This window comes from Capra hircus, chromosome 24 (genome assembly GCF_001704415.2).
Source record: "Capra hircus breed San Clemente chromosome 24, ASM170441v1, whole genome shotgun sequence".
Taxonomy (NCBI): Eukaryota; Metazoa; Chordata; class Mammalia; order Artiodactyla; family Bovidae; genus Capra; species Capra hircus.
The window spans coordinates 41,063,006-41,088,551 of NC_030831.1; the positions used below are offsets into that span (position 1 = coordinate 41,063,006).

Below are 25,546 nucleotides of genomic sequence, written 5' to 3' on the forward strand. Positions count from 1 at the left end.
TTGACCAGTAGACAGAGCCTTCGTTGTTTTATCCTGGGGCTTAATTCACAAGTGTTTGTTCTTGGCTAAGGAGTATTAAAATGATGCAGGCTTACTTCTGCAGGAGAAAATAGTTTTTCTAGTGAAATTAAGTTATTACTGCACTGCTTGTTGAAATTAATATCTGAAGCATTTAGTCATTTAGTAAGTAAAATTGATGAAAACCTTGGAAGAGTGCTTTAGAACAGTCCTTGTGGAGACTTGTGATTAATAGGGAAAGGAGTGTAGATGTACATTAATCTGTTTATATAAGGGATCTGGAATGTATTAAAAGTTTTTGTAAGCATTCAACTAATGAAGCATTATATAAAATTAGACATTGCCTTTAGATGGTCAAAATTCACTAGACTGGAAAACACTTTCAATGTTATCACTAGGTAACTTATTTGTGATATTTTCCCAAACACTAGTAATTTAAATATGAAAAAACTGATTCAGTAAAATGGAACGTTCCATGAGCATCTTCCACTCAGGATTCTCCAGGGGAATTTTCCCTCACTTGTCCTTGGTTCCTAGAGTTATTACAAGACAGAGTAGTGTGAATGGTCATGATTAACCTTGTGTTAGGGTTTGAACAGATAGATAACTGGCAGATAAACCCCGTCTCACAAATGCAAACCCAGAACATTATTTCATAGGAATTGTTTCATTTGTTGAAGACCACAAGGAAAGGGGGTTCCCTAAGTTCTCTCTAGGCCCTAAATAATGGAGAAAACAAGGAATTTACACACAGTGAAAAGCAAGATGTTTCATTTGTTGAAGACCACAAGGAAAGGGGGTTCCCTAAGTTCTCTCTAGGCCCTAAATAATGGAGAAAACAAGGGATTTACACACAATGGAAAGCAAGATATGAACATCAGTGATAATTCAGACAGATTTCTTCTGGTGGCTAAAAAGTATAGGTATGGTTGTCTGGAAAACCAAGGCTGGGGAATGTGGCCTGGGACCCAGCTTCCATGGAACCAGAGGGAGTAGAGGGAAGGGTTCTTCCCAGCACTTTTGTCCCAAGGTTACATTCACAGGACTTTATTCTAGTTTACATCCCTTGATCTTATTTCTGGTGGAGTTTTACGGGTCTTAACGTGTGTTTTTTTAAAAAATCTGATTCTCTATTTTGGTGGACACTCTACAGTAGAGTGGCAACAGCGTATGTTTCATTGTCAAACATACAAATGCAGAGCCACAGTCAGTCCTTGACCTTGGGCAACTTGTTGACCCCATCATGGTCACAATGTTTTCATTTCTATCTTGGGAAAAACTGGATTGTTAAGGAGTGGAGGTTATATATACAAAACAACCCATATATAGGAAGTGCACACACAGGACACGGTAGCTGTTATTTCTCCAGTTTTCATGGGTATTTCCCCTTTCCAATTATAGATCTCTTTATAGATCATAAATGGTAACCACCTTCAGGAAAACAAAAATCAAAATATATGGATCAATTGAACGTATGGATATACTAAAGTAAATATTTTAGATTAGGTGCTCCCCAAACCCATAAAAAGTAAACTTCTTAGAAAGATGCAAGGTACATCATAGGGCTCAGTATATGTTTTATAATTAGTTGTTATTGTATTTTCATCATCTTTCTGTAAATAAGTTTAAGCTTTCTCATAAATAACAAGGTGCTACTGTATAGCACGGGGTACTATATTCAATATCCTGTGAGAAACCATAATGGAAGAGAATATCAAAATAAAATATATATGCAAACTAAATCACTTTTCTATACGGCAGAGATTACAACATTGTAAATCAACTGTACTTCATTAAAAAATAAATATGCATGAAAAAGCTTTCTCTATGTATATTCTTTCTCTTAAGCCAATCAGAATGCTCATGTTCCTGCAAATCATTTAGATTTCTAAGCTCCAAACTCTGTCCCTGGAGCTTGGGCTGAGGAACAACACTGAGACCTGATCAGGGGTAGGAAAGAATTACTTCAGTAGTGACTGTGTAGAATTCTCTGTAAATCAAAATCTGAAAAGGCTAGAGTTCTGCTCAGAAGTTTATACTCTTTAATCATTGTATTTCATGCTGAATTTGCAAGCTTTTAATTTTATGTTTTCTAATTCCATAATTATGAATTAATTTAAAAAGATAAAAAGTATATGCATCAGTTAGCATGAAGATTAGTTTTGTGTATCAGAACCCCAGAGGAAAGAGCCTTAAACAAAAGCATTGTGTTTCCCTCTAATGAAAAGTTGGGGAGTAGACCATTCAGGGCTCGTACGTTAGCCCAGTGATTACCAGGAAACCCATTTCTGTGTTGTCATTGCGTTGAATCCTTCATGTTTAAGTGCATCATGGTCCATCATGGCTGCATGAGTGCAAGCTGTCCTAAGTCGAGCTAACAGGACAGAAGGAGGAACAAAGATGGGGAGCCCCTTCCTCTCAAGGAGACCCCCTGGAAGCCATTCCTGACATCTCACCTTGTATGCCATCCACCAAAACTTGGGTTCAAGGATCAGACTTCACTGCTTAAGAGGATGGAAACTGTAGTCTTTATTCTGGGTGGCGTTATGCCCAGCTAAGTGTTAGAGAGTTTATTCATACGGAAGAAGAGAAAACAAGATATTGGAGACCAATATAATTATCTGTGGCACCTAAGCTTCACCAGAACTTTTACTATCCTTTTCTCTTATGTTTTCTTTTTCCTTCTTTTCCTCATTAGATCCCATGCGTGGGCCAAGGAAGCTGGAAGTCGTGGAAGTCAAATCTCGACAGATCACCATCCGCTGGGAGCCCTTTGGGTATAACGTGACCCGTTGCCATAGCTACAACCTCACAGTCCACTACTGTTACAAAGTTGGAGGGCAGGAACAGGTGCGAGAGGAAGTGAGCTGGGACACAGAAAACTCACACCCCCAACACACCATCACCAACCTCTCGCCCTACACCAACGTCAGCGTGAAGCTCATCCTCATGAATCCGGAGGGTCGGAAGGAGAGCCAGGAGCTCGTAGTACAGACGGATGAAGATCGTGAGTACTTTGAAGTGATGTGTTTATGTCAAACATGCAGTCTTTCAAAAATGAAGCTTGTGTTTCTTTCTAACTGAGATCTTTACAGTGAAAATGGAAGAAAATTGCTTACCATGTTGAATAACGTGTGTCTGTGCTGCATCTCCTGAAACACTGATTTTAAAAGTGAAGACAATAAAGATACAGAGGCTTGTTTTAACTTGTATGTCATATAATTAGTTTTCTACATACGATAATCCTACATGGCTCTGAACAGTTCTTCGTTCAAATTTTGTCATCCTGTTGGGACTGAGGTGTTGTTTGGGTATTAGATTATCTATAGGAAAGACTTATTCATATGGCATTCTGAAACATTTTTCATAATTCAGATTAAAATTCAGCCCCAGATAGAGGCTGCCTTTGCTCTTCAGCACAGTGCTAAGAAATTACCACATGAGGTCGGTGGTCAAGTAATAGTCATTCTTTTCCATAGGAAAAATGTAATTGAATATTACCTCAATAACCGAGATTTCAATAAATAGACTTCTATTAATATGTGTCAGAGTACTTCTGGAGTACTTAGTAGTAGATCATTAGTATTCTAGAAGCCTTGTTAATATGAACAGAGATATTACTGTCTGTTTTATCTTTCTGCCTTGAGGGTTTTTTCAAACTATATGTTAAATTGAAGTCTAGTTAATTTGCAATGCTAGCTTCAGGTGTACTGCAGAGTTTTATATATATATATATATGTTTATATATATCATATACTTATATATGATATATATAAAATTCTGCAGGACACCTGAGGCTAACAATGCATATATACATGTATACATACAACTGAATAAATATTAATATAGGTATATATTCTTGTTAAGATTCTTTTCCATCATAGGTTATTGGAAGATATTAAGTATAGTTCTTATCTATTTTATATACAGTAGTGTGTGTATGTTCATCTCTGCTTCCTACTTTATCTCTTCCCACTCCCTCCTTCCCCTTTGGTAACATAAGTTTGGTTTCTGTCTGGGAGTCTACTTCTGTTTGTCAGTAAGTTCATGTGTATCATTTTTTTTAATTCCACATGTAAGTGATATCATGTGATGTTTGTCTTTGTCTGACTTCCTTCACTTAATATGTTGATAGATTGTTCTTTTCTCTCAGCTTCCACTGCCTACATCCAGATCTCATCATTTTATTCTGAAACTTCTGTAGTAGTTTCTGACCTTTCTTTGTGGTCCCAACTTCTCCCATTCCAGGGCCCCCTACCCACTCAGTAAATTTATATGTAAAATACCTTTTTATCACCTCACTGTCTCCACAAGAGCCATCAGTGACTCTCCTTGCCCAAAGCTGGATTGTCAAGGTCCTTGGTGTTCCTGGTTCAGACTCTAGAACTGGGAGCCTCTTCTCCCACACAGGGCATCCTGCAGAGCAGTCCTCTGGGCACGGGTCCTACGTGCACACCCCTCGCATCCTGAGCGCCCCCCACAGTCTGTTCTCCTCTGCACATCCCTCCCACCTGGCTGCCTCCATTCCACCTCCTCCACTACCCTCCAGAGGGCTCCTTACTTTCAGATCCTTCATGAAGCTGTCTCCAACTCTTCCCACCCTTATTCTCCACATTCTCTGACCTTATTGCACTTGACAAGATCTTTAAATATCTGAGCCTTAATTTCCTTGTCTGAGAAGCAAGAATTGTACAGTTCTTCAGCATTTTAGGGTTAGAAGGCATTTTCATCCAGGGCTGTTTGTGTTTGAAGAGAAGAGTCTTTAATAGGTGAGTGTTATTATTGTTGTTGTAACAGATCAAAGCAACTTCTCTTGACCCTTACTTATTCTCTCATTATATTACACATAATTTTTCCCTTTTAACTGTAAACTATTTGAGAGAAGAAGCCATCTATTTTTTTTTCTATAGCAATATGGATGATATTGAGTAGGCAATAAGCACTCAAAATACTTTGTTAGTCATTAATAGAAGAGTAAAGTTTGCTAATAATCTTTTAATTCAGCCTTAAATAGGCAGTAGTTTTCCATCATGCGAGTGGAATGTCAAATTCAGTCTTTTGTAGAGATAAGAGATGTTGTGCTGAGGCGTGAACCCACCGAAACTTTGAGGTTTCAAATTGACATGAACGGAGAATTCTGTTAAGTGCTGTTGAAACATGAGGTTAGAATAAGTTACTTATCCATTAGTGTGTTTATTTATTTATTTATTTTTCAATTTTCTGAATGTTGAGCTTTATTTTTTATTATTATTATTTTTTTACTTTACAATACTGTATTGGTTTTGCCACACATCAACATGAATCTGCCACGGGTGTACACGTGTTCCCCATCCCACCTTCCCCCCACACACACACCATCCCTCCAGGTCACCCCATGCACCAGCCCCAAGCATCCTGCACCCTGCATCGAACCTAGACTGGCGATTCGTTCCTTATATGATAGTATACATGTTTCAATGCCATTCTCCCAAATCATCCCACCCTCTCCCTCTCCCACAGAGTCCAAAAGACAGTTCTATACATCTGTGTCTCTTTTGCTGTCTCACATATAGGGTTATTGTTACCATCTTCCTAAATTCCATATATATGCGTTAGTATAATGTATTGGTGTTTTTTTTTTTTTCTGGCTTACTTCACTCTGTATAATCGGCTCCAGTTTCATCCACCTCATTAGAACTGATTCAAATGTATTCTTTTTAATGTCTGAGTAGTACTCCATTGTGTATATGTACCACAGCTTTCTTACCCATTCATCTGCTGATGGACATCTAGGTTGCTTCCATGTCCTGGCTATTATAAACAGTGCTGCGATGAACATACTTATCCATTAGTGTGTTTAAAGTAGCTTGCTAGTCCCTGGAGTTGGGCATGCATGACTTCCAAACAAAAACCTATTGGTTTCATAGCATATCAGCATCCAGTTAATTAGAAAAACTTTTATTTCAAATTATATTTCTAAACAAGAACAAAAGAAAAAAAGACTTCAAAAAAGGCAGAAAAGGACAGAAAGAGAAAAATGGATAATACTGAGCTCTAAGAAAAACAATTGAAGTGTCACTATCTGCCACTAATAACGGCCACAATTCATTGTACATTGTGAGTTTTATTACACTATAATAATTTTGTTTAAATATCATTTATGAGAAATATGTGGGAAAGATATATCTTTTATTGCTGTTATGAGTGTCACTAGACAGGGCTCGATTCCACAAACTTAGATATATTATGGTTCTATACTCCAAATCATGAATTTCTACAACTTCTAAAAACCAGTGCCAGACCTAAGTTCCCGTGAAGTGCTATCTTCCTAATTTAACTAACCTCTGTGGTATTTTATTTTAATCACTTGATCTGTTCTTGACCTAAAAGCAATTATATGAATCCCATTTAGGTTTTCCTGTTGTTAACATTTTCATGGTTACAAGGCCTCCAGTACATTTTATTAAGTTTATCCTTTTACGATACCCTCTGTTCAACATCAATTTGACAATCTCTTTTTAAAATTTTAGTCCCATTTATACTAATTGAATTAAATCAAAGATTTGTTTTTTCTAAGTTTTTGCCCTCCTTGCACCTGTACATAGATTAATGAATGTCAAAGTGTTAGTTGCTCAGTTGTGTCCGACTCTTTGTGACCCCAAGGACTGTAGCCAGCCAGGCTCCTCTGTCTGTGGGATTCTCCAGGTAAGACTAGAATGTATAACTATTTCGTTCTCCAGGGGAACTTCTGAACCCAGGCGTCGAACCCGGGTCTGCTGCATTGCAGGTGGATTCCTTACTATCTGAGCCACGAAGGAAGCCTCACATAGATTAATACACATTTTGAAGTCAGAAGATTATCATAAAGCAGTAAAACCACACACATCATAATCATCTTGACACTTTTAGGAACTGATGACATCAAAATAAACACTGTCAAAGTCAAGGAGAAGAGAATGAGCTGAGCTTTCTCTGGTTTGGCCCATCATAGTCCAGCTTCTGATTGTGTTGAGCATTTTAGTCTCAGAGCCCAGAATCCAAATTTTCTTGGAACTAACCAGTATCATCACTCCTTAAATATCATGTTTTTTTGCTTCACTGTAGTTTCACATCAATTCCTGCAATCTGGAACAACTGTAACTATTTTCATATATATATATACATATTTAGAGTTTTGGAATTAGGGATCAACTTATTCCAACTTCCTCATTTTAGAAATGAGACATCTGATTACTAAGAAGGGTCAGTGCATTGCCTAGATTTCACTGTTTAATCCCTGGAAAGTCTTAAATCAGAGCCCAGGCCTCCCATCTGAATCAGTGATATTTTTCCTGCTACACCCCACTTAGTTCTATTTAGAATAGCTGTCAATATCCTCCCTCTATAGGAGAAGGCAATGGCACCCCACTCCAGTACTCTTGCCTGGAAAATCCCATGGACGGAAGAGCCTGGTAGGCTGCGGGCCATGGGGTCGCTAAGAGTGGGGCATGACTAAGCAACTTCACTTTCACTTTTCACTTTCATGCACTGGAGAAGGAAATGGCAACCCACTCCAGTGTTCTTGCCTGGAGAATCCCAGGGATGGGGAGCCTGGTGGGCTGCCGTCTATGGGGTCGCACAGAGTCGGACACGACTGATGTGACTTAGCAGCAGCATAGGTAGCCCATCAACTAAACAAATATGTACAACCTTTGTGTCCTCTTGAAATGCTAGTCAGTCTTTCCAGTTGGCACAATCTCAGCAACTCTTAAGGGCTCCTCATACCCTCCACCAGCTAACAAAACATTTCTCTAGCCCTATCTTTTCAACGTTATTGAGATGTGTTTATCAAATCATGAGCTGACTTGGTTGTTACTCCTCTTTGGTTATTATGAATAGTGCTCCTCTTAATATTTGTGTACAAGCCTTTGAGTGACCAGTCTTTTCAGTTCCCTTGGATATATACCTAGGATTAAAGTTACTGAGTAGTTTATCTGTGTTTAACCATCTTCCAAAATGGCTGCACCAGTTTATAGTCTCATGAGATAATGTGTAGGAATTTGCATCATTCCACATCCTTCTTTATTTCTGAACAATAAAAAAAAGTTTATTTACAAAATAAAAAAAAGTTTATTTACAAGACTTGGATTGTCTGATTCAAACATTTTAGAGAAAAATGGGATGAAATTCTTTTCTTTATAAAGACAGTACAGCCAAAATGGTTTTAAATTCCAGGTTTTTGCAAGAAAGTGGAATATATCTATTAAAATCTTTTGACTCAATAGAGAGTTAAAAACCTGTCAAGTCTAGAAAAACTTTTCTTTCTTTCTTTCTTTTTTTTTTAACTGAAATATGTATCGATTTTTCCCACTTCTAGTTCCAGGTGCTGTTCTTACTGAATCCATCCAAGGAAGTACCTTTGAAGAGAAGATATTCCTTCAATGGCGAGAACCAATTCAAACCTATGGTGTCATCACTCTATATGAGGTAAGATATACTGTTGTTAGTAATTTAATTTTTACTATAACTTGTATGATTGCTCACCTATCTAGTATTTAAAAATACATAGTGGCATCATGTCTTTTAAGAAGTTGAATGCTTTCACTAGTTATAATGGTTACTGAATAGAAGCAAAATAATTAAAGATGGGTTTTCAAATTATGAATAATTTCAGGATGTATACTCACAATGATTTAGATGTGTCCAGATTACCTGTTATTGTATGTAAAGCCACAACATGACATGGTTTAAAAATCACTTTTTTTTTTTTTTTTTGCTTTTTTGGCCACTTTATTTTTTAATTGAAGGATAATTGCTTTACAGAATTTTGTGATTTTCTGTCAGACATCAATACTGCTACTGCTAAGTCACTTCAGTCGTGTCCAACTGAAGACCCCATAGACGGCAGCCCACCAGGCTCCCCCGTCCCTGGGATTCTCCAGGCAAGAACACTGGAGTGGGTTGCCATTTCCTTCTCCAATGCATGAAAGTGAAAAGTGAAAGTGAAGTCGCTCAATCGTGTCCAACTCTTAGCGCCCCATGGACTGCAGCCTACCAGGCTCCTCTGCCCATGGGATTTTCCAGGCAAGAGTACTGGAGTGGGGTGCCATTGCCTTCTCCGGTCAGACATCAATAGGTATATACATAATGTATAATCATCCATAGGTATACCCATGTCTACTCCTCCCAAACCCCCTCCCTACTCCACCCTTCTAGATTGTCACAGGGTCCCTGTTTGAGTTCCCTGAGTCAAACAGCAAATTCCCATTGGGAGACCTTGATGCTGGGAAAGATTGAGGGCAGGAGGAGAAGGGGACAACAGAGGATGAGATGGTTGGATGGAATCACTGACACAATGGACATGGGTTTGGGTGGACTCCGGGAGTTGGTGATGGACAGGGAGGCCTGGCGTGCTGCACTTCATGGAGTCGCAAAGAGTTGGACACGGCTGAGCGACTGAACTGAACTGATCCATTTTACATATGGTAATCTAAGTTTCCATGTTACTCGCTCCATCCATCTCACCCTCCTCCTCTCTCCTCCCTAAAATCACCTTTATTAAAAACAATGTGTTCTGTAGTACATATTAGTTTGGGCTTCCCAGATGACGCTAGTTGTGAAGAACTGCCTGCCAATACAGGAGATGAAAGAGACGCGGGTTTGATCACTGGGTCAGGAAAATTCCCCTGAAGGAGGAAATGGCAGCCCATTCCAATATTCTTGCCTGGAGAAATTCCATGGACAGAGGAGCCTGGTGGGCTACAGTCAATAGGGTCGCAAAGAGTAAGACACGACTGAAGCAACTTAGCAGGCATGTGCAGTATATACATTATTTAGGAGGCAACCACGGCATCCCGTCCTTACCAGCTCTAAACTCCTTTGAATGTGAAAGTGAAGTCGCTCAGTTGTGTCCAGCTCTTTGTGGCCCCCTGGACTGTAGCCCACCAGGCTTCTCCTTCCATGGAATTTTCTAGGCTAGAGTACTGGAGTGGGTTGCCATGTCCTTCTCCAAGGGATCTTCCCCACCCAGGGATCGAACCCAGGTCTCCTGCTTTGTGGATCTATGCTTTACCGTCTGAGCCACCAGGGAATCCCTAAACTCCTTTACTCCTGAATTATAGAACCCTGATGATCCAATTAGTAGAGTCTCTAGGTTTTGGATTAGCAACAGAATAATGTCTCTTGGTTTCTTAGCATTAACAGAACACCTGTAGAGTTCTGTGACATAGTTTTGTCTGTTGATAGCAGAGCAGAACCTGATGACTTGTTCAGGGGGAAAAAAATGACAGCCCTAGCGGGGTGGCAGTCATCATCACATCTGTATGAGCGTGATTTCACTCTGCCTATTGTCATAGAAACAAGCAGGTGCATTTTTTTTCAAGCTAGCACTTATATGAATGCAAATTCAACAAAATTATATGTTGTTAGGTTTCTGAAATTTGCAGCCTTTCTTCCCATGGGACCTTTACCTGAATACCTTTCAAAGCTACTGACAAAGCTGGGAAAGATTCACTGTCAGACAGTCATCACTGGTGACCCGTCTCCCTGACCCACCTAGCTTCACAGCTATGCTTCCTTGTACCTTTGGAAAATTGGTATTGAAATGCAAAAAAAAAAAAAAAAAAATGTTGTTCATTGAAAGCTAAACAAAGTAAGAGGAAAGGAAAAAAGTTGATTTTCGTGTGAAATGATTGACACTTTCCTAGGCTGCTTCATGGTAAAAGAATAGAGTGTTATGAAAATTCATGCCTCTGCTTTTGTAGAGTTGTTTTTTACAATCAAGTCAAACAGGTTCTTTTTTAGCTCGGTGATCAGAATCTTTTAGTTAATACTTTTGGCCCCATGACCACTTTTTAGTTCTGCCTTCTAGATTCTTACCTTAGGATAACAGAATATTTTGCTTAAAAATATACAGTCTTTGAAATCAGTGTTAAGTTCCAGGAAATCAGTCCACTTGTCCTGAAAGCCACATGTAGATATCTAGGCAGACAGAAAATAAAGATAATATTCTATTTTTCTGATTCCATGGAGCATAATCTTTGTATAAGAAGGAAATTTTATGCAAAAACAGTAGGAATCATAATTCAGAAGCAGAACCCATTAATCTCTCTGACTTCAACAGCAAAGATGTACCAGTTGACACTGATCTAAACGCTACTGCAAAAGGGCTGTGTGAATGTGTCATAAAGTGAAGTGAAAGTTGCTCAATCATGTCTAACTCTTTGCAACTATACAATCCATGGTATTCTCTAGGCCAGAATACTGGAGTGAGTAGCCTTTTCCCTTCTTCAGGGGATCTTCCCAACCCAGGGATCGAACCCAGGTCTCCTGCATTGCAGGTGGATTCTTTACCAGCTAAGCCACAAGGGAAGCCCACTGTGTCATAAACCAGGTCTTAAAACTCAACTATAGGTAAGAAGAGGGCTTCCCAGGTGGCACAGTTGGTAAAGAATCTGCTTGCAATTCGGAAGACACAAGAGATGCAGGTTGATCCCTGGGTCAGGAAGATCCCTTGGAGGAGAGCATGGCTATCCACTCCAGTATTATTACCTGGGAAATTCCATGGACAGAGGAGCCTGACAGGCTATAGGCCATGGGGTCACAAAGAGTTGGACATGACTGAGCAACTAAGCATAGTACAGTATCAAAATGCAAACACTGCATATCGAGCCTGGTTAAGGAAGTTTATCAGTTAGTAAGGGCTTCCCTGATAGCTCAGTTGACAAAGAACCTGCCTACAATGCAGGAGACATGGGTTCAATCCCTGGGTTGGGAAGATCCCCTGGAGAAGGGAAAGGCTACCCACTCCAGTATTCTGGCCTGGAGAATTCCATGGACTATACAGTCCATGGGGTTGCAAAGAGTCAGACATGACTAAGTGACTTTCACTTTTCCCCAGTGCACAGGGATACATGTCCCAGTATTTTCATTGTCCCCACTAACTGTATATGGCCTCCAGGCTGTTAGTCATGAGAGTAACACATCAACAAGCATTAAAAAAAGAAGAAACCACTTAGTATGTATAAGATGTTGGAAGAGGACAAACTATATAAGATCTCTCCCTCCTCTTTTAGAAGTAAGCAGTCCTGTCAGCAACTAAGTATAGAAAAGAATAAAATGAGAACCATGTATTGCTTCCATGCAGCAGTGCGTGCAAGATTGTCAGGCACGTAGTAAAGAACAGTCTGGGCTCGTCAGCTGATTGGGGACATAGACAGACGGAGCATTGAAAATCCCTCAAAACCCCCAGGATGGAGAGCTGGGCTCAGTAAGCCAGTGTCCCCTCAAAGGAAGAGAGTCAAAGTGTTAGTTGCTCAGTCATGTCTGACTCTGTGACCACACGGACTGTAGCCTCTGTCTCTGGGATTCTCCAGGCAAGAATACTGGAGTGGGTTGCCATTTCCTTCTCCACAGAATCTTCCCAACCCAGGGATTGAACTCAGGATTCCCGCAATGCAGGCAGATTCTTTACTGTCCAAACCACCAGGGAAGCCCAATGAGACAGATCAAAGGGTCGAGAGAAGGAGAATTGAGGGGCCTGTTTGGCATCAGTGTTCCAGGCCTCCTGTGGTATCATCCCGGTTGATAGTCATTACTGCTCCTGCCATGACTTTCAACTGGAATGGAAGGAGCTGTGTGTATGGAATTTTCTTTTCCCTGTGAACCTTCTGATCCATCACACCCGCTTCTGCTGATACCTTCTTTCCTCCCAACACCTTCCCCTCATTCTCCTTCTAAGGCACTTCCGCTGATCTTTCCTACATTTCAGTCAAATTTTGAACTTTTCTCTGAAGTATCCTAGGTTCTTGTGTCCCCTGGAATCAGATTTAATTGTTGCTTCTTCTGATTGCTTATGCATGCATTGAAGGACCTAGTTAAGGCTGGCTGGCACTGCAGCCATAATCAGAGATGGTGTGTTATCCTGTTTTCACTCTCTAGGATTTGAGACTTACTCATGAGAGGGGAGGAGGATGCTGGAGTGCCTCAAGCACCAACCTGCCAATCAGAAATCACCCAGTGTGTGCTCATTCCATCTCACCTAGTTGATCCCACGTGTGTGGTCTGCATGTCAGTTTGTTTTCAGCATTGGTTTTGTATCAAGTCCCTGGGTTCACCCTGGGACGTCAGGGTTCTTTGTCAATGGAGGTGTTGTTAGAATCGACTTGGCCTTCAGCCAGAGAAATGTCCAGGTGTGAGCTGAGACCTGGACTTCCCTCCTGGGAGTCCCTGCTGGTCATCCACAGCCTGGTACTTGCTAGGCACTTCCCAGACATGCTGAATGAGCAAATGAAAAAATAAATACCAAAAAGGCGCATTACACTTGGGTGTGAGCGTGGAGCTGGGTGCCCTTCAGACATACCACTCAGGAGGAGAGGTGCTTACTGACCATCATCAGCTCCTCACAGGCTGTGGAGTTCAGAGTCAAGTTCACTCTGTTTCCAAGGAACCTTTTTATCCCTGGAATTCAGACTCCCAGGGCTCTGGGTGAGTTTTTGGACGGAGGAGCCTGGTAGGCTGCAGTCCATGGGGTCAGGAAGAGTCAGACACGACTGAGCGACTTCACTTTCACTTTTCACTTTCATGCATTGGAGGAAATGGCAACCCACTCCAGTGTTCTTGCTTGGAGAATCCCAGGGACGGGGGAGCCTGGTGGGCTGCTGTCTCTGGGGTTGCACAGAGTCGGACATGACTGAAGCGACTTAGCAGCAGCAGCAGCAGCAGCAGCATGCACTTTCTGACATTTTGTGGCCACTTGGACACAACAGAGTTGCTCTTTAGGGATTTCTTAGATGAGGGAGAGGGTTCGCTATTTTTTATTTTTAAGAGGAGTTTATACACGCATTGTGGTGGCTCACTGGTAATGGATCCACCTGCCAGTGCGGGAGACACGAGTTGATCCCTGGGTCAGGAAGATCCCCTGGAGGAAAGCATGGCAACCCACTCCAGTATTCTTGACTGGAAGATCCCACGGACAGAGGAGCCTGGCCAGTTACAGTCCATGGGGTCGCAAAGAGTTGGACACGACTTAGCAACTAGACAGCAACAATATGTGCATTGTTATGGGTCAGGGAGAGAGAATTTGTGCTTTTAAATAAATTATTGAGGAGTGTTACTAAAAGAGAGTTAAGAAACCCAGTCTAGCTGATCCTGCAAGGTCATGGCTAGAGGTGAGCCCAAACCCCTCAGCTGTGGTAAAACAGCAAGTGCTCTGATGAAGCCTTTGCTGTTTGCTTTGCCATTGGCACCAGCAGAGCTGACATCCTCCTTGCTGCATTCTGAGTGTGTCTGTGAGCGCACACCTGCTCTCCCCGGGAGTTCTCAGGAGAACGTATACTGAGGGCCAAATATTTACCTATCACAGTGGGATCAAAAAGAATAAGGTATCACTCTTCAGAAAAAAAAAGAGACAGTTATATGGAAAGTTCGAATTCCTTTGTCGTGTTTAATCACGATTGCAGACCACAAAGAGCTCTTAGCACACTCCGTGAGTTACTGCCGGATAGATGGTGGGGACACCGTCACAACTGCCAGGGTTTAGCAGATCCAGAGATCCTCAGGGTGGGCTTGGGAAGGATTGATGAATATGAGGAATGCAAGCTCCAGTTCGAGTCAGGGTGGACACGTCTTTGGTTTCCATCTTGAACTCCCAGCAGTCTCTTTGAAATCTTTCCCTTCTTGTTGTTATTCAGTCATTAAGTCATGTCGGGCTCTTTGTGACCCCCACAAACTGTAGCCCACCAGATTCCTGTGTCCATGGGATTCTCCAGGCAAGAATACTGGAGTGGTAGTCATTTCCTACTCCAGGGGATCTTCCCAACCCAGGGATCAAACCCACATCTCTGGCATTGCAGGCGGATTCTTTACCACTGAGCCACCAGGGAGGCCAGTGTGTTCCGATTAGGCTGTGTCATAACTTCTGGGTTGCATCTCTCCTGAACCTACCAGATTGCTCCCTCCCCCAAGTCAGTCACCACATTTGAGTCACGTGAGACCCCAGCCCAGAGCACTGTGCTTGGCACCCAAGAGACATGCAGTGGAGATGTTGTGAATGAGTGAAGTAATGGACGTGGAGGGAGTGGTTATGTTGTCACAGCTTATATCTGCTTTCTCTGGGGCTCTCAGGGTGGGAGTCAATGTAAGCAGCCAGGTGCACAGAGGTGGCACTGAAGTCACTGGACAGGAGCACGAGTGCACTCAGTCTTACTCTTGGCTCCGAGGAACCTTGAGAAGGAAACCAGCGAGAGGGTTAACAGCAGATCTGCTGCCAGACTCTGATGGTGTCGCGCACGGCGGTGATTAATACATACAGCAAACATTTTCTTGCCATTGCTTAGTTGATTCAATCTAAATATTCTCTCAGAGAGGTCTCCTTAATTATAATGACATGGTATAAATATAAGAAGAAAGAATGTCAGTTATCACTTGGTATAATAACAGTGTTAGTGTTCATGCACATAAATTATAAGTAACTTTAACCTATTTGAAAGCAAGAAAAGTGCTCAGTTTTGCAATTTAAAACTTTTGAATATGCCGCATTTAAAAATTATATCATTACAACCAGGAGAAGTTAGTAATCACCCCTAAAATGCACGTTCTTGAGGAGTTGATGAACTACTTAGAGTGCAATTCTTTCAAGCATCATTTGAAAGGGCAAAATTTAAAGACACCTATGTTGTATTTATTTTCACACAATCCAGACTCATCCAGGGTGCTTTGAACACTGTTATGTGATCAACATCATGAAAACTTCCAGAAATGCACTGAATCCAAAATGGCAGCTCCTAGTCATTTGGGCATTTTAAGTTTTAGTTAATTCAAATAAAATGACTCACAGACATAGAAGATGAACTTAATTATTACCCAAGGGGGAAAGGGAAGAAGGGATAAATTAGGAGTTTGGGATTAACAGAGTGTAGGCTATGAGCAACCTAGATAGCATATTCAAAAGCAGAGACATGACTTTGCCAACTAAGGTCCGTCTAGTCAAGGCTATGGTTTTTCCAGTAGTCATGTATGGATGTGAGAGTTGGACTGTGAAGAAGGCTGAGCACCAAAGAATTGATGTTTTTGAACTGTGGTGTTTAAGAAAACTCTTGAGAGTCCCTTGGACTGCAAGGAGATCCAACCAGTCTATTCTGAAGGAGATCAACCCTGGGATTTCTTTGGAAGGAATGATGCTAAAGCTGAAACTCCAGTACTTTGGCCACCTCATGCGAAGAGTTGACTCATTGGAAAAGACTTTGATGCTGGGAGGGATTGAGGGCAGGAGAAGAAGGCGACGACAGAGGATGAGATGGTTGGATGGCATCACTGACTCGATGGAGGCGAGTCTGAGTGAACTCCAGGAGTTGGGATGGACAGGGATGCCTGGTGTGCTGAGATTCATGGGGTCGCAAAGAGTCGGACACGACTGAGCAACTGAACTGAACTGAACTGAACTGAGGCTCCCTGGATGGCTCAGTGGTAAAGAATCCACCTGCCAATGCAGGAGACATGGGTTTGATCCTTGAGTCAGGAAGATTCCTTGGAGAAGGAAATGGCAACCCACTCCAGTATTCTTGCCTGGGAAAGCCCATGGACAGAGAAGCCTGGTGGGCTACAGTCCATGGGCTTGCAGACTCAGACACGACTGAGCACAGATCCACCTTGTTGTTGTTTAGTTGCTAAGTTGTCTACATCAACTATACTTCATTTTATTAAAGGATTTTTTCAAATAGTAATAAAATGAAATAAAATGTTCAGCTTCTCAGTCTCACCAGCCATGTTCCTTATGCTCCACTTGTGGTTAGGGGCCACCGCGCTGAATAGTGCAGAATAGAACCTTCCCATCCTGACTGTCCTATTGGACAGCTTTGCTCTAAAGAAGAAAATGAATAGGCCACATCATAGACACCACAGTCATAACATCAAGAGCTGCTGACGAGCATCTAGGATTGATTTTTGGAGCAGATTATCTTTGCCCACATGGAGTAGAATGCTTAAAAGTACCCTTGTTCCCAGTAGACAGTAATCTCTTCAGTGCAAAACCAGACTCTGGCCCCTGGGTGAGAGATGAGGCCATCTCCTTGTTGGGTCTTATCTGTTTGAGTTGGTTGCCTATTTTGTTATTTTGTTTTAAGCCATCTATGATGTAGTTTTCCAAGATGACATTTTGAAAGCAAACAACTTCAAGGTATTAGCTTAAACATGAGCTCATTCTGTCTATAAAAGTAATAACTCGTAACAGTTTTGGCCGAGTTCCTGTGCCCGTTCACTGGCTCCAGGATTCAAAGAGTCCAAGGGAATAGGAGAGCTTATCATCAAGCTTCTGACAGTGCATGCATCACGGGGGTTTATTGGATAAAGACGCCATCTTGGTCCATCTGCCCAGACACTTCATCCCATTTTTATTCTCTTACAGATCACGTACAAAGCAGTCAGTTCCTTTGACCCAGAAATAGATCTATCCAATCAAAGTGGAAGAGTTTCAAAACTGGGAAATGAAACCCACTTCCTGTTTTTCGGACTGTATCCAGGAACCACGTACTCCTTCACCATCCGAGCCAGCACAGCTAAGGGCTTTGGACCCCCGGCAACAAATCAGTTCACCACCAAAATATCAGGTATCATGCATTCATGAGCTTTGTCTTTTATCAGAAGTAGCCTTTGAGTACTATCTCATTCCCGTTGTCAAGTGTGGAAAGCTCACCCAAATGTACATGTAAATTCATATTTGGGAATGTATGAAAATCAGACTCATGAAATTCAGTGAAATGCTACAAATATTTACCAGTCGGGAGCTTCAGATCGTCATCCTGGTCAGGAAATAGGCACTGATTCAAGAGTGTGTATTGGAGAACTTTAATGTGAGCAGAAGATCCCGTTCTGAGGACCCTCTGCCCTCTTCCATCCCAAGTTCCCAGAGCAGCTGGGTTGGGAAAATGTCTGTAAGGAGATCTCTCATGATGAAATGCTCAGCAGAAAGGCAGCTTTACGTGGAGTCCCTTCCTGAGGGCTCAGCCTTACCTGGATCTTCACCATTAGTGGTTTCACAACCAGAAAAGAGAGGTGTCTACGGGCAGTGGGGAGCAGGGGGAGCCAGGCACTTATATCCGCCAGCTCTTTTCTTGTAGAGACTCAATTATGCCACCCAACAAAAGACGTAACTTGGGAAATATTTCTGGGCATGTGCGACTATGCAGAAAATGTCTTTGAGCTTCAGACTAGAGGAAATGGAGTTACCATCTGGTGTGGGAAATGCAGCAGCCATAAGCACAGTTCCAGGAACATTTTTCTCTTCCATTTTCCCCCTTTGGATCCAAATGCAGAAGTATTTGAGTTTGGGCTGTGACTGGTTGTGGATTAGAAGAGCAGGGTGGGGGTGAGGGAGGTCACTTCTCATCAGTCGGGTTAGCCAAGTGATAGCCTGATTTTCATGCCTGCAGTCCCTCATCCCTAGTTTTGTGAAAGGTTTTACGTTTTCCTTTAGAACTAAAGGGAGGAAGATAAACTCAAGTACTGTAAGCATTCTACTAGGTTTTGAGAGAGGAGGGAGGTTTGGAATTTTGATTTTAAGCAGGTATAGCTTAAGGGATAACTTTGCATTGTGTAAGAGTTAATTTATGAGTACAAACTTAACTTGAAGTTTAATAGGCACTTGACAGTTGATAGAAAGTTTTAGCTCATAAAAGCAATGTAGAGAATTGTAAAAGAGGAAGACTACTTGGGAGGTTGGGAAAATGACATTAAGTGGTACAGATGGGTGAGTAGAAAGACCACTGGGCATGGAATCAGAAAATTTGAATCCTAGCTATAATTTTCCCAAGTGCTTCTTCTCTAACCTTGATCAAGTGAATTTACTCTGCATGTAAATCAAAATGGTATTAATCTGGTGTATGAATATATCACGGAGATTTAAAGAGGTCATGTGTGCCAATGTACATAGCTTCACATCCCCCTTTTGGGGGTAACTTCTCCCCATGGAAATCCTATTTCCAAGGTTATTATCTTTAAGAGGCTACTCTTCTAGAAACTAATTCATTTTTCCCATTTGTGTCAGATAAAAGTTCTGGTTAGCATGAGTCTGATCACTCTTAGCTCACCAAGTTCTGCAGCTCTGTCCCAAAGCAGAGCCAGTTAACATCTTAGTTATGCTGGAAGGGTTCATTAGCGGTAAGTATTTGATTTTTATAGTTCAAAAAAAGAATTTTATAGTTTATGGACCCCCATTTTCTACTTTCATGGACCTCCAAGAATTACTCTCTATACAAAATGTGATTTCTTTGTCATGAATTGAAGTTCATTTTTAGTAGAATTTGAGCTAATTTTAGTGCTGAGAAAATCCAATAAATGGACCTGAGCTGTAATCCATGTCTTTTACATAAAAGCTTTTTATATGTAAGAGATTTTAGAAACTGTATTTGCAAAAAAATTATCTTTAATGTTCTCATCAGGTATGTAGACCTGAGGGTCTTAAAAAGGCCATGTGCCCCCAGCCCCAGCATCACAGCCTTCATGAAATGATGTCTCGTGTCCACAGTGATCACAAAATTATTCAAGAGCTCCATTATCTTGTCATAATTAGACTTAATCTAGAAAACAAAGAATGCCCAGAAATGGCCTTGGAAATAGGATCTGTGCTGAGAAGAGATTGAACGTTTATAGAATTATATTTGCCCCCACTCTCTTTGTCTGTTATCCCTTTGAGTTCCCGTAATAACCCTGCAGGATAATTTCTCCTGTTTTAAAAGATGAGTAACCTAAAGCTTCAGAGATAATAATTGTCCCCGAGCTTTCATGCTGGTCGAAACAAAATGCAGCAGAAAGTCAAACCCAAGCCTTTCTTACTTCAACTCAGTATCTTTCTTTCAGTCGTACTTTCCAGAAGAGCCCACAAGTCCAGCAAGGCCCTCTGACTCCTAAGGACCTCTTCAAATCTCCAATGAACCTTTGGGACACAGAAACCTTGGCTTATATGGGAGAACTGAAATGATCAGTTTTATGATCTTAGCAATTATTTCTTAAATTTACATTTAATTTTTTGAGAAAAACATATGTACATAAAAACACAAATTAAACTTATTTTACAGTTTGCAATATAATTACAATGAGGTGCATTAATGTACGGGTGTAATGGCTACATCCATCAAGGGAGAGCCCAAATCAATAAACAGTATTACCAACACCTCCTAAGTCCGCTCATGACCCCTCCCAGGTTAAACTCAAGACCAAAGTCAACACATGCTGATTTTAACAGTTGTCCCTCGTGTTAGGGGCTGGGCAGATACATAAAGACTGTTCATGGCAATTTATTAACAGACCAAGTGTACTGTGTTCTTAGTGCTCATTGTAAATGAAAGTAGGAAGAAAAGCAAACCAGAAATCATTGGTCTCCCACCTCCTGCATCTTCTCCAGCACCCTCCATGCCGGCTTATGAACTGGAGACGCCCTTGAATCAGACAGACAACACAGTGACGGTCCTGCTGAAGCCTGCACACAGTCGAGGTGCACCTGTCAGGTATGGAGCCGAGAAGGGGTTGTTTTAGGTGAAAACCCAAATCAGATGGATTCATTTCTCCCACGTGGCTTCTAGGGATTTGCCGCAGACCTCAGTCAGCATGTAAAACCGTGTCCTTATGAGTTCTAATTAAAACAAAGGACTGAGGGGAAAGAAAGGATACAAATTTACTATTTGTAGCCATCATGGAAATCTATAATCCTTTGATGTGAGTGATTAAGTGTTGTGTAAGAAGTTTGATTCTGATGCACATGGTTGTTCTTTGAAGTTAAGGAACAAAAACCCCAGTCTGTTCAGAGGTGGCTTTCCTCCTAAAAGGTAATTACTCTCTGCAGTTTAGTTACCCATGGGCAGATGGTATCAGTGTCCTGAGCTGTATTCCTTAACTAGACGTTGTGAGTTATTTTTGTCTATTTGTTTTGTTTACATGGAGTTTTAAATCTTTAATCTTTAGTAAACCGACTAATCTTTCCATTGAATGTGTACTATATAACTATACTCTTTTAAAGAAACAGGTAATTGGAAAGACAATTGTCAAGTCTTTATTTGAACAGATTTAGGTTTATTACCACCATGTAGACCCCATTTCTCATCAAATGATGATTTATATAGCCAAGAAATTACAAATTATAACTTTTACAGTGAATGAATAAAATAAATGTATTCTTCTTAGGAAGGAGCAAAGGAATGCCTGAATAACTCTTGAATATGAACTTGTCATAAGCTCAATAATTTATATAAATGAAATTTCTAGTCATTTCAGAAGTATTCTGATATTTTGTGCTATCAGAATCGCTTCCCTTCAAAATAATCTATTCCTTTGAATAGCATTCTCCAAGGAAACATTTACATTCACAAATAAGGCTGTGTGGCGTTCATTTCCCTGTGCCTTTTGTAGACTTTTATTTCATTAACCTTCTGAAACCTGGCCTTCTTTGATCACGTTTTCTCTACAGTATCAAAGAGTGAGTCACCAAACTTCCTTCTGCCTGATAAGATATATACGTTTCAGTTCACAGGCTCAAGATGAAAAACAGACAAGAATTAGTTGATAGAGAGATCAAATTAGGGTAGAAACAGACATTTTTATCTGAAAACCCTGCAAAATGGCAAGAGACAATTTTTAAATTACTCTGCTTTCTCAGCGTAGTAGCCCCTGTAAGGGATTTTGGATGGCCATTCATTGGTGCAGTGAGTGAGAATGCTCTGAAATATGTAAAAGCTCTCTTCCAGGTGTAAGAATTATTTCTGCAAGAAAAGCAACGCCACTGACACTACCTATGCCCTTGGAGTTGATATGTGTGGTGCTGAGGGGTTGCACAAACGGAATGACCCAGACTCACCCTCATTAGATGTCTGTCCAAGACCCAAGCGTACCTATAACCGCAAGTCAGACTTTGTTCACTCCAGAACGCTGAGTTATTATTAAAGGAAAATGCACTCTCCAGCCGTGGCCTTTAGAACATTGTTTTTCTCTGACCAATTTAAGAGCTGCCCAGAGTCAGCAATAACAGGCCATGAGGACAGGAATCAGGGTTGTGTCGAAAGGCCTTGTGATGATGTGAGAGGGCGGAGGTCATTTACTTTGAGAGCCTCCAAACTGAAGGAGGCTGAAATCCTAACCATTTCTCCCACATTCTGTTGTATTCTTACAGAAACTCCGTCACACTTTTTCGGTTCTTTTTGCTTCTTTCCTCCTAACCTTTTCAGCTGGATTGTCATCTGTATCTTTGTGTAGGTCTTTCCAAGTCTTAAGTTTTCCAGTAACATTTCTTTGGGCAATCCACGTTAGTCCTCTCCCCAGAACTCCTTTTCTTGTCTTTCAAATTTGTCAATTGTGTCCCAAATGACTGTTCATGTTTTCCACCATCTGCCTTGCTAAGACATGATTTTGTTCTTTTCCTTTACATCTTCGGCTTCCCTGTGGCTCCGATGGTAAAGAATCTGCCTGCAGTGTGGGAAACCTAGGTTCAATTCATGGGTTGAGAAGATCCCCTGGAGAAGGGAATGGCAACCCACTCCAGTATCTTGTCTGGGAAATCCCATGGACAAAGGGGCCTGGTGGGCAGCAGTCCATGGGGTCAAAAAGAGTCAGACATGACTGAACTACTAACACTTTCACATTTGTTTTTAGGGATTCTGGAGCTTTACTAGTTAGTTGGAGACACCCTTGGGCTTTTTATTTCTGTCTACAAAAATACAAATTCAGATGCTGATCAGGGTGTCCAAAGTGCAGGTGCCCCATCATTTCATCAGGCCCAGCTCTAACTCTGAGAAGATTTCAGTTTATGTTGTCATATGCTCTTTCACACCTGTCCTACCTCCTGATTTTCTAAGTTCAGCACTGTTTCGCTTTTATGAAACATCATCTTGTTATTGGCTAACCATTCCTGGAACTGGTCAGGGTCACTTTGCATTCTACCTGTATTATGCCTGCTTTCACAATGTTAGCAACTTGAAATGAACAAATTTACTATTTGTATCCATCATGGAAATCTATATTGCTAGAATAGAGATCAATTCTTGTGGCAAACTCTTACATATCATTATAAAGAAATCCACTACAGATGCTGCCATTACTGGAAGGATGCTTGTCTTAAATGGGAAAATTTTATTGGCACAAGTTTGAGAAACGAAATTATCTCAGACTCACCTGTCAAAAAGATTTTTTTTTTTTGCAGAAAAATGAATATTCTCTTCAAGGGATTCATTATTATAGTGCAGCATAATGGGACTGATTATCTATTGAGTAGATAGAAGCCCAATATATCTAGAAAGACTAGTTTGGAAAAAAATTGTCTATAATACTCTCAATCTAAATGGGTTATATGAAAATTTTCAATTTCATTTAATGTTTAGAGAAATAAGAACTCTGATTAGGGAATCAGAGGGACCTAAAATATAAAGCCATAATGTAGATTGAAACATTTGAACACATCTGGAAATTTGCAAAATGCACATGTAATCAAACTGCAATACAAGAAAGCTTTTCCCAAATGGTAAGATAAATACGAGAAGAGGAAATGGAAGTGAACATCTGTTAGCTTTCCTGGATTTTGCGCAGTATTATGTGTTCAAAAGTACTGTCATTGTGTGATTGCAAAGAACCCATTCTTTCGATTGATTTGATTTTTCTTTAATCCATATTCATTGGTGTTGAAAATTTAGTCATACTTCACTGAGGCACTTCACTAAGTGAGGTGGTTGTATATTGATTCCACTACAGACACTCAACTTGCTTCATGCAGATTCTTGAAATTGCACTAAACTCTCAGTGTAAGTGATTGTTGTCTTTTTATTGATCAACACACCAGCTCTGTCACATAAAATTATTTAAATCCCAAGATGGCCAGGAAGAACACAAAGTCCATCATTCCGGCAGGTAAACAGGCACCCAGGACAGAATTTTAATGTCTGTCCATGGATTCATTTTTTTTTTCCCCTTTAATAAGACGAGGAGCAGCTTCATTTTCCTTTACTCATTTAGAATCACCTCTATTCTCTCTCTTCTCCTCTCCACTGTTGCTTACATGCAGACACAGTCCAACAGAGAAAAGCCTTATAATCTGGCAGTAAAAGAGCAACTCTAAATAAAGAATGAGTTACACACAAAGTGTTGTGCTTTTCTTGCACTGACAGAAGTTCTGTCTGTGATTTTACTCCCGTGATGTATGTGTTTGTATTATAATCTGCTCTGTGCAGTAACCCTCATTAATGATGTTTTATACCTTCTAATGGGCTGTAGCTTGAGACTCAATCACGTTGTTGTAATTCAAATGACTCTCATTTTTGTTCTTTAGGCATTGTTGCTTTAATTTGTTCATAAATGTTTTGGAGCTCTGTGTCTTCTTAATTAAAACTCAGAGCTTGAATATGTTAACTAATTAAATATTTTGATATTCATTTCAGTGAAATGTTCAAAGATTACCAAATCATTCTTTGATTCATTCATTCAGGAGAAACTATTGAGTGGGGAAAACATCTATTACAGTTGTGAGTCTGCAGGGAGAAAGGGAAGGAGGGCAGAAATCACATCAGCAACCAGGACATTAACACTGAGGCTGAACTGTGTGAATGTAATTTTAATTCATGGCAGCAACTTTGTTCCTCTAATAAAGAGAAAGCCCCAGTTTTTTTGTTGTTATCATTGAAATATAGTTGGTTTACAATGTTGAGTTTAATTTCTGCTGCACAGCAAAGTGACTGTTAGACATATATATGTATAACTTTTTCAGATTCTTTTCCACTATGGTTTTTCATAGGATATTGAATATAGTTTCCTGTGCTACAGAGTAGGGCCTTGTTTGTTCGTTCTATATATAGTACTTTGCATCTGCTAATCCCAACCTCCCAGTGCATCCCTCCTCCATCCCCTGACCACTTGGCGACCATGAGTCTGTTCTCTATGTCTGTGAGTCTGTTTCTGTTTCCTAGATAAGTTCATTTGTGCCATACTTTAGGTTCCACATGTAAGTGATATCACATCATATTTGTCTTTTTCTTTCTGACTTACCTCGCTTAGTATGGTAATCTCTAGGTCCATCCTTGTTGCTGCAAATGGCATTGTTTCATTCTTTTTATAGCTGAGTAATATTCCAGTATATCCATACCACATCCCTCCTCTTTACCCATTCATCTGTCGACGGACATTTGGGTTGCTTCCGTGTCTTTAGCCCTGATTATTTTAATGCTGCGCATTGGTAGTCATCAGAGACTTATATGTGGTTGGCCTCTCAGTTGAATGCTTCCTCAACAGATAGGTTTAAAAAGCAGTTTGTGGATAGTTTCTGTGGCTGAGAATTGGGGCCAAAATCTTAAAGCAAATAGGAACTTCATTGCATTAATAAAGAAGAGCAGAGGGCATAAGGAATTGAAGGCATATTTTGCCTTACTTTTTCAGTGTGTGTTCTAGTTAATTAAGATTTCAAATGAGATAGGAAATATTTCTTGCTAGTCAAAGGCAAGCATAAATGCTTTATTGATCTAGACCACTTCTGATTTAAAAACGAAAAACTTGCATCATGTAATAGCTGCAGTTTCATACAGAAGTCAAGAATTTGTTAATCCAGATT

General features: G+C 40.6%; 1 protein-coding gene across 7 annotated transcripts in view; it reads left to right on the forward strand.

Annotated features, from left to right (window-relative positions):
* PTPRM (protein tyrosine phosphatase, receptor type M) overlaps positions 1 to 25,546 on the forward strand; it is a 654,986-nt gene that overhangs the window by 373,122 nt on the left and 256,318 nt on the right. For all 7 annotated transcript variants that reach the window (XM_018039452.1, XM_018039446.1, XM_018039449.1 and 4 more), the window contains exons 8-11: positions 2,717 to 3,025; positions 8,354 to 8,463; positions 17,378 to 17,579; positions 20,372 to 20,474. In XM_018039452.1, coding sequence (XP_017894941.1) covers positions 2,717 to 3,025; positions 8,354 to 8,463; positions 17,378 to 17,579; positions 20,372 to 20,474 — 724 coding nt within the window. The remainder of the gene's footprint in view (positions 1 to 2,716; positions 3,026 to 8,353; positions 8,464 to 17,377; positions 17,580 to 20,371; positions 20,475 to 25,546) is intronic.